Below are 12,274 nucleotides of genomic sequence, written 5' to 3'. Positions count from 1 at the left end.
TCAGGATACACGTTATCCCTGTCCCCTGACTTGGTCAAGGACTGGACCCAATGTCCCGAGCGGCATCCTCCAATCTCTAGGCTTGTAGCTAGATCCATAGTTGCAGTGGGAGATGGAACTGCAAAATCAAAGATGCTACTGACAGACAGATGGCTCTCTGGTCGAAAGCCATCTATGAGGCTGTCGGCGTTGGCTCCGGCATTCTCTCCCTTGGGGCACTCCAAGCTTTTTCAGCTTGTCTTACACAGATTGACACGGTTACACGTACATCTGTGCCGCAGGTGGCATCCTTAACCTCTCAAATGTCTGCATTTGTTTCTTACGCGATTCAGGTTGTCCTGGACTCTGCGAACCGTGCGGCGGTAGACTCCGCTACTCCGTGTTTTTAAGCAGAGCCTGGTCTACGCGTTAAGTGAATGGAAGGCAGATCTGCTTCCAAAAAAGGTTGCCTAACCAGTTGCCTTTTTCTGCTGACCGACTGTTTGGTGAGCGTTGGATGTAACCATTAAACAGTCCAGAGGTAAGGATTCATCCTTTCCTCAGCCCGGACACAACAAACCCCAACAGAGCAAGAGGCAGTCGGGGTTTTCGGCTTTTTCGAGGCTCGGGCAGGTCCCATTTTTCCTCGTCCAATGTGGACTCAAAAGGATTAGAGGAGCTAAGATTCTTAGCGGGCTCAGTCTCGCCCAAAAAAGCGACAGTCTGAAAACCCGCTTCCAAGGCGGCTTCCTCATGACTTGCGGCCTCGGTCGGTAGCAGGCTCTCCCGCCTTGGCGATATTTAGCTGCCATAGGTCAATGACACCTCCCGGCCGGGCCGCTGCTCTTATGTCCCCCGTTCCTCTTCAGGAACAAGGTCACGGTTTACCCCAAATTCTTTGCGGTACCTATAACAACGGGCCGTTCCGTCCCGTTCTGGATCTAAAAATGCTCAGCAAGCTCGTGGCCACCAGGCGGTTCCGGATGGAATCCCTCCGCCATGTCATCGCCTCAAGGTCCCAAGGATATTTTCTAGCATCGTTAGGCATCAAGGATGCTTATCCACACGTGCCGATTGATCCAGAGCACTAGCGTTTCTACGCTTCGTTATAGGAAACGAACACCTTCTGTTCGTAGCTCTACCTTCCGGCTAGCGACAGTCCAACTGGTCTTCGCCAAGGTCAGGGCAGCAGTAGTCACAGTCCTGCACTCTCAGGGTCACTCTGTGGTCCCGTATTTAGACGATCTACTTGTCAAGGCACTCTCTTAGGAAACATGCCAACTCTGCCCGAACGTTGCGCTGGAGACTCTCTAGAGTTTTGGGTGGATCATCAACTTTTTAAAGTCAGATCCGACCCCGACCCTATCGATAACATATCTAGGCATAGAGTTTCTTACTCTCTCAGCGATAGTGAAGCTGCCGCTGGACAAACAGCATTCCTACGGGCTGCAAGCTCTTCTTTAAGAACCAGTCGCACACATTGAGACGCCTCATGCACTTCCTACGTAAGATGGTAGCAATGGAGGCAGTTCCTTTCGCGCAGTTTTACTGCGTCCACTACAATGGGACATTCTCCGCCAATGGGTCAAGGAGTCGACGTCCCTCAACAGAGTCGTCGTTCTTTCTCAGGCGGCCAAGGAATCTCTACGGTGGTGGCTTCTTCTCACCTCTTGGTCAAAAAGAAGGTCCTTCCTATCCCCGTCCTGGGCGATAGCTACGACAGACGCGAGTCTATCAGGGTGGGGAGCAGTTTTTCTCCACTACAGCGCTCAGGGTACGTGGACTCAGCAAGAGTCCACTCTTCAGATCAATGTTCTTGACACAGAGCAGTGTATCTTGCCCTACAAGCCTTTCAACAGCGGCTGGAAAGCAAGCATATCCGACTTCAGTCGGACAGCTCCACAGCGGTGGCATACATCAACCACCAAGGAAGAACGCGCAACCGGCAAGCCTTCCAGGAAGTCCGGCAGGTTTGATGTGGGTGGATGACACGGCATCCACCATATCCACAATTCACATCCCAAGTGTGGAAACTAGGAAGCTGACTTTCTAAGTCGCTGAGGTGTGGCCGAAAGAGTATGGTCTCCTCACCCGGACGGGTTTCAGGAGATCTGGCGCCGCTGACAGAGGCCGGACGTCGATCTAATGGCGTCACGGCACAACAACAATGTGCCAGCTTCATGGCACGGTTTCACAATCATCGAGCTCTGGCGGCAAACGCCTTAGTTCAGCATCGGTCGCAGTTCCAGCTCCCTTAGGTGCCATCTCTGGCATTGTTGCCCAGAGTACTGCGCTAGATCAAGACCGACTGCGGCCGCGCCATCCTCGTCGCTACAAATTGGCCGAGGATGTTTTGGTACTCGGTTCTGTGGTGCCTCACGGTAGGCTAACCGAGGGCACTACCAGACCAATCAGACTGGCTGTCTCAAGGGCCATTCTTCCATTTGAATTCTACGGCCCTCAACCGGATGGTGTGGCATTGAGTCCTGGAACCTGGTGTCGTCAGGTTTACCTCAGGACGTGGTTGCCACCATGAGACAGGCTAGCATACCAACGTCCGCCAAGATTGACCACAGGACGTGGAAGATGTTCTTATCTCGGTGCTCGGCGCAGGGTGTTTCTCCCTGGCCGGTTGCATCGTCTATGTTTCCTTCCTTCCTGCAATCTAGGTAGGAAACTGGGTTGTCGCTCAGTTCCCTTTAGGGACAAGTCTCAGCGCTATCTGTATTTTTTCAGAAACGACGGCTTCCTCAGGTACGCACGTTCCTACGGGGAGTTTGTCTACTCAGCACTCCGTACAAGCGGCCGTTAGAGCCCTGAGATCTGAACAAGGTTCTAATTGCTCTCCAGATGCCGCCTTTCGAGCCTTTGAAGGATGTCTCCCTTCCCGTTTTTCACGGGAAGTGGCCTTCTAGTAACGGTCTCGTCTCTTAGGAGAATTTCCGAGCTAGCAACGCTCTCATACAAACTCCCTTCCTGGTCCTTCACCAGGACAGGGTAGTTCTGCGTCCGGTTCCGGAATTTCTCCCTAAGGTGGTATCCCATTTTCATATCAATCAGGATATCACCTCACCTTCTTTGTGTCCTCGTCCAGTCCATCAATTTCAGAAAGATTTGCATCTGTTGGTTCTGGTGAGAGCACTCAGGTTCTACTTCCCGCATGGCGCTCCTGCGCCACCCGGATGCACTCTTTGTCCTTGTCGCTGGTCGGCGTAAACAGTCGCAAGCTTCCAGATCCACCCTTGCTCGGGGGCTCGAGGAACCAATTCTTGAAACCTACAGTTCTACTAGGCTTCTGGTTCTCTCAAGGCCGAAGGCCCATTCTACCAGAGCCGTGGGTGCATCCTGGGCATTACGGCACCAGGCTACGGCTCAGCAGGTGGGTCAGGCACCCACCTGGTCGAGTCTACTTACTTTTACCAAGCATTATCAGATGCATACCTACGCTTCGGCAGACGCCAGCCTAGGTAGATAAGTCATTCAGGCGGCGGTTGGCCACCTGTAGGAGAGGGCCGTTTGACGGCCCTATCATGAGGTATTCTTTTACCCACCCAGGGATTGCTTTTGGACATCCCAATTGTCTGGGTCTCCCAATGGAGCGACAAAGAAGAAGGGAATTTTGTTTACTTACCGTAAATTCCTTTTCTTCTAGCTCCAATTGGGAGACCCAGCACCCGCCCTGTTTTCTCGGGGTTTTTCTGTTTTTTCGGGTACACATGTTGTTCATGTGGTATGGTTCAGTTCTCCGATGTTTCCTCGGATTGAATTGGTCTTTAAACCAGTTATTGGCTTTCCTCCTTCTTGCTTTGGCACTAAAACTGGTGAGCCAGTGATCCCACTGGGGGTGTATAGCCAGAAGGGGAGGGGCCTTACACTTTTAAGTGTAATACTTTGTGTGGCCTCCAGAGGCAATAGCTATACACCCAATTGTCTGGGTCTCCCAATTGGAGCTAGAAGAAAAGGAATTTACGGTAAGTAAACAAAATTCCCTTCTTTTCCATCTGAATTCTGCGGCCCTCAACCTGACTGTGTGGCCATTGAGTCCTGGCTCCTAGCGTCCTCAGGGTTATCTCAAGAGGTCATTGCCACTATGAGACAGGCCAGGAAACCAACGTCAGCCAAGATCTATCACAGGGCTTGGAGGATCTTCTTAGCCTGGTGCTCTGATAAGGGGTTTACCCCCTGGCCGTTTGCATTACCCACGTTTCTTTCCTTCCTTCAATCCGGAATGGACAAGGGTTTGTCTCTCGGCTCTCTCAAGGGACAAGTATCGGCGCTTTCCGTGTTTTTTCAAAAGCGTCTAGCCAGGCTTCCGCAGGTCCGCACGTTCCTGCAGGGAGTTTGCCACATAGTCCCACCTTACAAGCGGCCGCTGGAACCCTGGGATCTCAACAGGGTTCTACGGGCTCTTCAGAAACCACCTTTTGAGCCGCTGCGGGATGTCTCTCTATTACGTCTTTCGCAGAAGGTGGCATTTCTAGTGGCAGTTACGTCACTCCGAAGAGTGTCAGAGCTTGCAGCGCTGTCATGCAAAGCCCCCTTCCTGGTATTTCACCAGGATAAGGTGGTTCTGCGTCCGGTCCCGGACTTTCTCCCTAAGGTGGTGTCCCCTTTTCATCTCAATCAGGATATCTCCTTACCTTCATTTTGCCCTCATCCAATTCACCAATGTGAAAAGGATTTGCATTTGTTAGATCTAGTAAGAGCACTCCGGATCTACGTGTCTCGCACGGCGCCACTGCGCCGTTCTGATGCACTCTTTGTCCTTGTCGCTGGCCAGCGTAAGGGGGCGCAGGCTTCCAAGTCAACCTTGGCTCGGTGGATCAAGGAACCGATTTTTGAAGCCTACCGTTCTTCTGGGCTTCCGATTCCTTGAGGGCTGAAAGCCCATTCTACCAGAGCCGTGGGTGCGTCCTGGGCATTGCGGCACCGGGCGACGGCTCAGCAGGTGTGTCAGGCAGCTACCTGGTCTAGTCTGCACACTTTCACGAAACACTATCAAGTGCATACCTATGCTTCGGCGGATGCCAGCCTAGATAGGCAGGTCCTTCAGGCGGCGGTTGCCCACCTGTAAGAGGAGGGCCGTTGTCGGCTCTTTTTATCGGGGTATTCTTTTACCCACCCAGGCACTGCTTTTGGACGTCCCAATTGTCTGGGTCTCCCAATGGAGCGACAAAGAAGAAGGGAATTTTGTTTACTTACCGTAAATTCCTTTTCTTCTAGCTCCTATTGGGAGACCCAGCACCCGCCCCTGTTCCCTTCGGGCTGTTTGTTCTTTTGTGTACACATGTTGTTCATGTTGAATTGTTCTTTTGGTTCATGGTTTTCAGTTCTCCGAACATCCTTCGGATTGAATTTACCTTAGGCCAATTTATAAGTTTCCTCCTTCCTGCTTTTGCACCAAAACTGAGGAGCCCGTGATGCACGGGGGGGTGTATAGGCAGAGGGGAGGGGTTACACTTTTTAAAGTGTAATACTTTGTGTGGCCTCCGGAGGCAGAAGCTATACACCCAATTGTCTGGGTCTCCCAATAGGAGCTAGAAGAAAAGGAATTTACGGTAAGTAAACAAAATTCCCTTCTTTGTTTACTTACCGTAAATTCTTTTTCTTATAGTTCCGTATTGGGAGACCCAGCACCCTCCCTGTTGCCTGTTAGCAGTTTCTTGTTCCGCGTGTTATCACCGGCTGTTGTCGTGGACAGAGTCTCCGGTTGTTCCAGTTCTTGCTCTGTTTTTACTTGTGGGTGGCTATTCTCCTTCAGCTTTTGCACTAAACTGGCTAGATCTGGTTCTCCAGGGGGTGTATAGGCTCAGAGGGAGGAGCTACACTTTTTGGTGTAGTATTTTGTGTGTCCTCCGGAGGCAGAAGCTATACACCCAATGTCTGGGTCTCCAAATACGGATCTATAAGAAAAAGAATTTACGGTAAGTAAACAAAATTCTCTTTTTTTTTGCGTTTCGAGCCGACGTTTCTAATGGTACAATTTTTGCGCAGATGCTACATGTTGATCGCCTGTTATTGCATTTTGCGTAAAACTTGCGGCGACCAAAAAACGTAATTTTGGCATTTGGAATTTTTTTGCCACTACGCCATTTACTGATCAGAATAATTGATTTTATATTTTGATTGGGCGTTTCTGAACTCGGCGATAACAAATGTGTATTTTTTATTTTTTTTTAACCCTTTAATTTTCAATGGGGTGAAAGGGGGGGTGATTTGAACTTTTAGGTTTTTTTTTTGTTTATTTTTTTTTTTTATTTTACTAGTCCCCCCTAGGGGGCTATAGCGATCAGCAATCCGATCGCTCTGATCTATCTGCTGATCACAGCTATACAGCTGTAAACAGCAGATACGGTCACTTCCTGCTTCACTGGCCTCCGGGCCGAGTGAAAACGAAAGTGAAACGTCATAGTTGCAGGCGTCATGACATGACCCTGTGCTACCATGGCAACCATCGAAAGTCACGTGATCACTCAGGTGACTTCAGGTGGGGGCGGCGGTAAGTGAAAATTCACCGCGCGTATATACATCTCGCTGCCAGACTTTTGCAGCGAGATGTAAGGGGTAAAAGTTACGGGTGGAATGTGATTCCACTCGTAACATGCAGGCACACATGTCAGCTGTTGAAAACAGCTGATATGTGCGCCGATCGCCGCATCCTGCCCGCGGCAGGGGGCGGGGCTTAACGGCGCATGATCCATGACTGATAGATCCGTCATAGGTCGTGAAGGGGTTAAAGAAGACGAGAGTATTTTCATGGCGAATAGCCCATAAAATAGGGCAGTTTCCTCAACCTCCTGATGAACCAAAAAGAAGGGGAAACTCGTTGAAGTTTCTTGTCCATGAGAGGCTCCAGACCGTTAACCCATTATCAATATCTAGTTGGAGAGTGATAAGTACCCTACAATTATATCTACCCTGTATCTGCCGATATTTATTTATTTATTTAGTTAAGCACTGTGCACTTTAACCTATCACTAGGCACTTTTTGAGGCACTGCACTTTATTCGGCAGGGGCATACAGGGCTAGATAGGGTGAGTGGGGGCGCCATAACGATTATTAGGGTGCTGACCTCCGCTGGTAGGTAGGGCACAGGAGGGAGAAACTATTATTGGGCTAGCAATTCTCCCTTTTTTGTGCACCTATAGTAAGGTATTCACATAATATCACACTTGGTTGAGATTTTAAATTATCCAAATAAAAATTTGTTTTTAAGGGTTTTTTTTTTTATTTATGACACATACTATTGACATATGGGACAAAAAATTGCAGCTTCAAGTCTTCTAAGAGGACAAAAAAATCAAATAAACATTTTCTAAAATTATAACGAATATTTTTAAAAAAGTATAAACATTTGAATCTCCCCATCTTCCCCATTTTTTAAAACAAAATAGTTTTTTTATTTTTTCTACAATTGCACATTACTTACTTTTTTTTTTTTACATTTTACTGTACATTCAGTAGTCAAATCCAGGTCCTTCAAAACTCCCAACTTGTCCTGTAAAAAAAATCATGCCTCCATACTTTGTGGATGGAAAAATAGTTTTGACTCTTAGGCTGCGTACCCACGATCAGACTAACATGCAATTTTTTTTAATGTTTGTCTATTTTCAGGTGCAATAATTAGTTTTGTCATTTATCAGGTTCCCCACTACACAGTATTGAGATAATACATCTTGAGAATCCAGCCCCATCCAGTCGTCCCTCGTCATAGGTCCCTCGCTGGCCCTAGGTCCCTCGCTGGCCCTAGGTCCCTCGCTGGCCCTAGGTCCCTCGCTGGCCCTAGATCCCTCGCTCGCCCTAGATCCCTCGCTCGCCCTAGATCCCTCGCTCGCCCTAGATCCCTCGCTCGCCCTAGATCCCTCGCTCGCCCTAGATCCCTCGCTCTCCCTAGATCCCTCGCTCTCCCTAGATCCCTCGCTCTCCCTAGATCCCTCGCTCTCCCTAGATCCCTCGCTCGCCCTAGATCCCTCGCTCGCCCTAGATCCCTCGCTCGCCCTAGATCCCTCGCTCGCCCTAGATCCCTCGCTCGCCCTAGATCCCTCGCTCGCCCTAGATCCCTCGCTGGCCCTAGATCCCTCGCTCGCCCTAGATCCCTCGCTGGCCCTAGATCCCTCGCTCGCCCTAGATCCCTCGCTCGCCCTAGATCCCTCGCTCGCCCTAGATCCCTCGCTCGCCCTAGATCCCTCGCTCGCCCTAGATCCCTCGCTCGCCCTAGATCCCTCGCTCTCCCTAGATCCCTCGCTCGCCCTAGATCCCTCGCTCGCCCTAGATCCCTCGCTCGCCCTAGATCCCTCGCTCGCCCTAGATCCCTCGCTCGCCCTAGATCCCTCGCTCGCCCTAGATCCCTCGCTCGCCCTAGATCCCTCGCTCGCCCTAGATCCCTCGCTCGCCCTAGATCCCTCGCTCGCCCTAGATCCCTCGCTCGCCCTAGATCCCTCGCTCGCCCTAGATCCCTCGCTCGCCCTAGATCCCTCGCTCGCCCTAGATCCCTCGCTCGCCCTAGATCCCTCGCTCGCCCTAGATCCCTCGCTCGCCCTAGATCCCTCGCTCGCCCTAGATCCCTCGCTCGCCCTAGATCCCTCGCTCGCCCTAGATCCCTCGCTCGCCCTAGATCCCTCGCTCGCCCTAGATCCCTCGCTCGCCCTAGATCCCTCGCTCGCCCTAGATCCCTCGCTCGCCCTAGATCCCTCGCTCGCCCTAGATCCCTCGCTCGCCCTAGATCCCTCGCTCGCCCTAGATCCCTCGCTCGCCCTAGATCCCTCGCTCGCCCTAGATCCCTCGCTCGCCCTAGATCCCTCGCTCGCCCTAGATCCCTCGCTCGCCCTAGATCCCTCGCTCGCCCTAGATCCCTCGCTCGCCCTAGATCCCTCGCTCGCCCTAGATCCCTCGCTCGCCCTAGATCCCTCGCTCGCCCTAGATCCCTCGCTCGCCCTAGATCCCTCGCTCGCCCTAGATCCCTCGCTCGCCCTAGATCCCTCGCTCGCCCTAGATCCCTCGCTCGCCCTAGATCCCTCGCTCGCCCTAGATCCCTCGCTCGCCCTAGATCCCTCAGTTTTTGACCAATATGTCTTTTTATCTGTTACCCAAACTTGCAGGCTTTAGTAACAAAGTAACTGTCTCTCTTCCAGGAGCTGCGGGAGATGCACAGCAAACAGCAGCTGGAAAAGCAGAAAGACATTGAGGCTGAGAAGATGAGGCTGAAGGAGCAGGAGCGGAAGGTGTTTGAGCTGGAGAAGCAGAAGGAGGAGGCTCTCAGGTACAGAGCTGTCATTGTACTTAGGATTGATATGTTTTTTCTACCAGTCACGTCATTCTATTGAGGGTCCCATCCCCCCCAAGCCTTGATTGCTTTATTTTTTGGAAGGGACTACAAGCCAAGATGGCAGATCCTCTTGTTCTCTCGTCCACATTTTGAAAGATAAAGTTGTCAGCAGGAGAAGATGATCATTTTCTGGACCCATTACTTTTACGTGAGAGATTCCCAAAAAATATTAGAATAGTTAAAATCTCACATGATCACTGTCATACTTTTTTGAGAAAAAAAAAACCTCTGATGTAAAAAGAGTTCATCCATATCTTCAGTCTGTAGATAAAGAGTGGAACCTTGGATTACGAGCAGAATTGGTTCCAGGAGTGCGCTCGTAAACCAAGTTACTCTTGTATCAAAGCAAATTTTCCCATAGGAAATAATTGAAACGCAGACAATTCGTTCCACAACCCAAAAATATTTGCTGTATTTATACAAACTTATTACAGTAATACAAAAAAATGTCCTGTATTCATATATAAAATTATTAAAGTACACTAATACACAATACGGTACAGTAAAAGCATATAAAAAAAAATAAACTGCACTTTAGCTTACAATAAAATTGTTGGTGTGCGAGAGATACAGTGTAAGCAATGTGAAGTCCTGGCACTTGTGGTCATGCGCACTAGACCTCTGTGAAGCTGGGACACGTACACCTGTCTTCATAGTGCGCATGACCGTAAGTGCGGTGACTTCTGATCATGCACACTGAGCCTAAACCTGGCGTCTGAGGTGATGACAGCAGACGGGTATGCACGTTCATGCCGATGATGCTGGGCATTGAATAGCATGTTAGCACACTCCTAACATGCTAACAGGATGGACTAGTCTGAGGATATGACACCCTTGTGACTAGTCGCTGGCCTCATTAGCATATCATAAAGTATCTTTAGAAATACTTTTTCCAAAGATCTCTTTATGTATGGTAGCATGGTAACTGCTAAATCCACGTGGGCTATGGGACCTCTGCTGACGTTCATGCCCATGTGACCAGAAGCGGCGGGGCCTCCACCAATATAGGTGATGATGGGAAGCAACATTATTTTTCTAAGTCCACGTGGTCATGGAGTTGTTTACAAAAGAAGCAGGGGTCTGGGGGTAAGACCCTCAGATGGGACCGTGCAGGGGGAGGAGGCAAAGCCTGTATCATTATAGTGGACAGGAAGAAACATCGCCACTCCTGCTAATTAAGCCAGTCACGCTCAAGGTCCTTCTAAACACTGGGACTTAGCCACAACATTACTAGTATATGCTGGGACAGTTAGACAAGGATTAGCAATGTGCACCCAGAACTGCTTATGGTTCTGGGTGCATATTGGACCTGATAGGATCCCTTTTAAGAGTTCTCCGAGTAGCATAATAAAATAAATACACATTTAAATATTAAACCTGTTTCTAAATACCTTTTTTATTTTGCAAAAAGGTGTATGCTTTATCTAGTGAAGTCTGTCAGGATTTTAAAGATGGCAGCTGCCATCAATCACTGCCATCAAAAAAAGTATTCATTACTTATCCTGTACTGATCCTGAGTTACATCCTGTATTATCCTCCAGAGCTGCACTCACTATTCTGCTGGTGCAGTCACTGTGTACATTACATTACATTACTGATACTGAGTTACAGTACAGAGCAAAAGTTTGGACACACCTTCTCATTCAAAGAGTTTTCTTTATTTTCATGACTCTGAAAATTGTAGATTCACATTGAAGGCATCAAAACTATGAATTACCACATGTGGAATGAAATACTTAACAACAAAGTGTGAAACAACTGAAAATATGTCTTATATTCTAGGTTCTTCAAAGTATCCACCTTTTGCTTTGATTACTGCTTTGCACACTCTTGGCATTCTCTTGATTAGCTTCAAGAGGTAGTCACCGGAAATGGTCTTCCAACAGTATTGAAGAAGTTCACAGAGATGCTTAGCACTTGTTGGCCCTTTTGCCTTCACTCTGCGGTCCAGCTCACCCCAAACCATCTTGATTGGGTTCAGATCAGGTGATTGTGGAGACCAGGTCATCTGGTGTAGCACCCCATGACTCTCCTTCTTAGTCAAATAGCCCTTACACAGCCTGGAGGTGTTTGGGGTCATTGTCCTGTTGAAAAATAAATGATGGTCCAACTAAATGCAAACCGGATGGAATAGCATGACGCTGCAAGATGCTGTGGTAGCCATGCTGGTTCTGTATGCCTTCAATTTTGAATAAATCCCCAACAGTGTCACCAGCAAAGCACCCCCACACCATCACACCTCCTCCTCCATGCTTCACGGTGGGAACCAGCCATGTAGAGTCCATCCGTTCACCTTTTCTACAAAGACACGGTGGTTGGATCCAAAGAGCTCAAATTTGGAATCATCAGACCAAAGCACAGATTTTCCCTTTCGCCCATGACAGCACCACCTGAGAGAGAGGTTCCGCCCACATCAGGACAAGAAACCCACTGATAAAAAGGCGGTACCTCTCCTCCACATCAGTTTGGTTTCCTGTTCTGATGGGACAACCCACGGATTCTCCCAGGTCCGACCCGGTGTGGAAGTTTGGTTTCTTACCAAAATCCGGCATTCGGGCTTGGATGCACCTCCCCAGGGCTTCGGCTGTCTGCGGTGGTGGGGCGCGGGCCTGGAGCGGGAGCTCGGCTCTGCGTCGCCCCAGGCTATGTGATTCTCACACGGAGCCCGCGAGACGGGCGCCCTGCTGACAGAACGCCGGGGTGAAGAGGAAGTGACGCGGCACCCGGAAGTTCATCACCTGTGCATGTGCAAAGTGTTCCAAGATGGCGGCGCCCAGTGAACGGATTTCGGGCGGGAAATTTGAACCAGGGAGGTATGAGGAGTCACCTTCGCTGCATTATGGTGAGTATGACTTCTCCCCTATTCAGGATGGAAGACAACTCTCCACCAGAGGAGGATGTGCTGAAACAGCATACAGATTCCCAGGGCAGCAAGGGGAGCGCTCCTCCGGCAGGGCTAGTCCCTCCAG

At 49.8% G+C, this 12,274-nt stretch overlaps 1 protein-coding gene across 2 annotated transcripts in view; it reads left to right on the top strand.

The window, feature by feature from the left end:
* Positions 1-12,274, top strand: part of ITSN1 (intersectin 1) — a 287,902-nt gene that overhangs the window by 155,057 nt on the left and 120,571 nt on the right. For both annotated transcript variants that reach the window (XM_075335003.1, XM_075335004.1), the window contains exon 17: positions 9,112-9,239. In XM_075335003.1, coding sequence (XP_075191118.1) covers positions 9,112-9,239 — 128 coding nt within the window. The remainder of the gene's footprint in view (positions 1-9,111; positions 9,240-12,274) is intronic.

This window comes from Anomaloglossus baeobatrachus, chromosome 2 (assembly GCF_048569485.1).
Source record: "Anomaloglossus baeobatrachus isolate aAnoBae1 chromosome 2, aAnoBae1.hap1, whole genome shotgun sequence".
NCBI classification, from domain to species: Eukaryota; Metazoa; Chordata; class Amphibia; order Anura; family Aromobatidae; genus Anomaloglossus; species Anomaloglossus baeobatrachus.
Note: the sequence above shows the minus strand (reverse complement) of the source record. Positions and strands in the feature narration are given on the sequence as shown.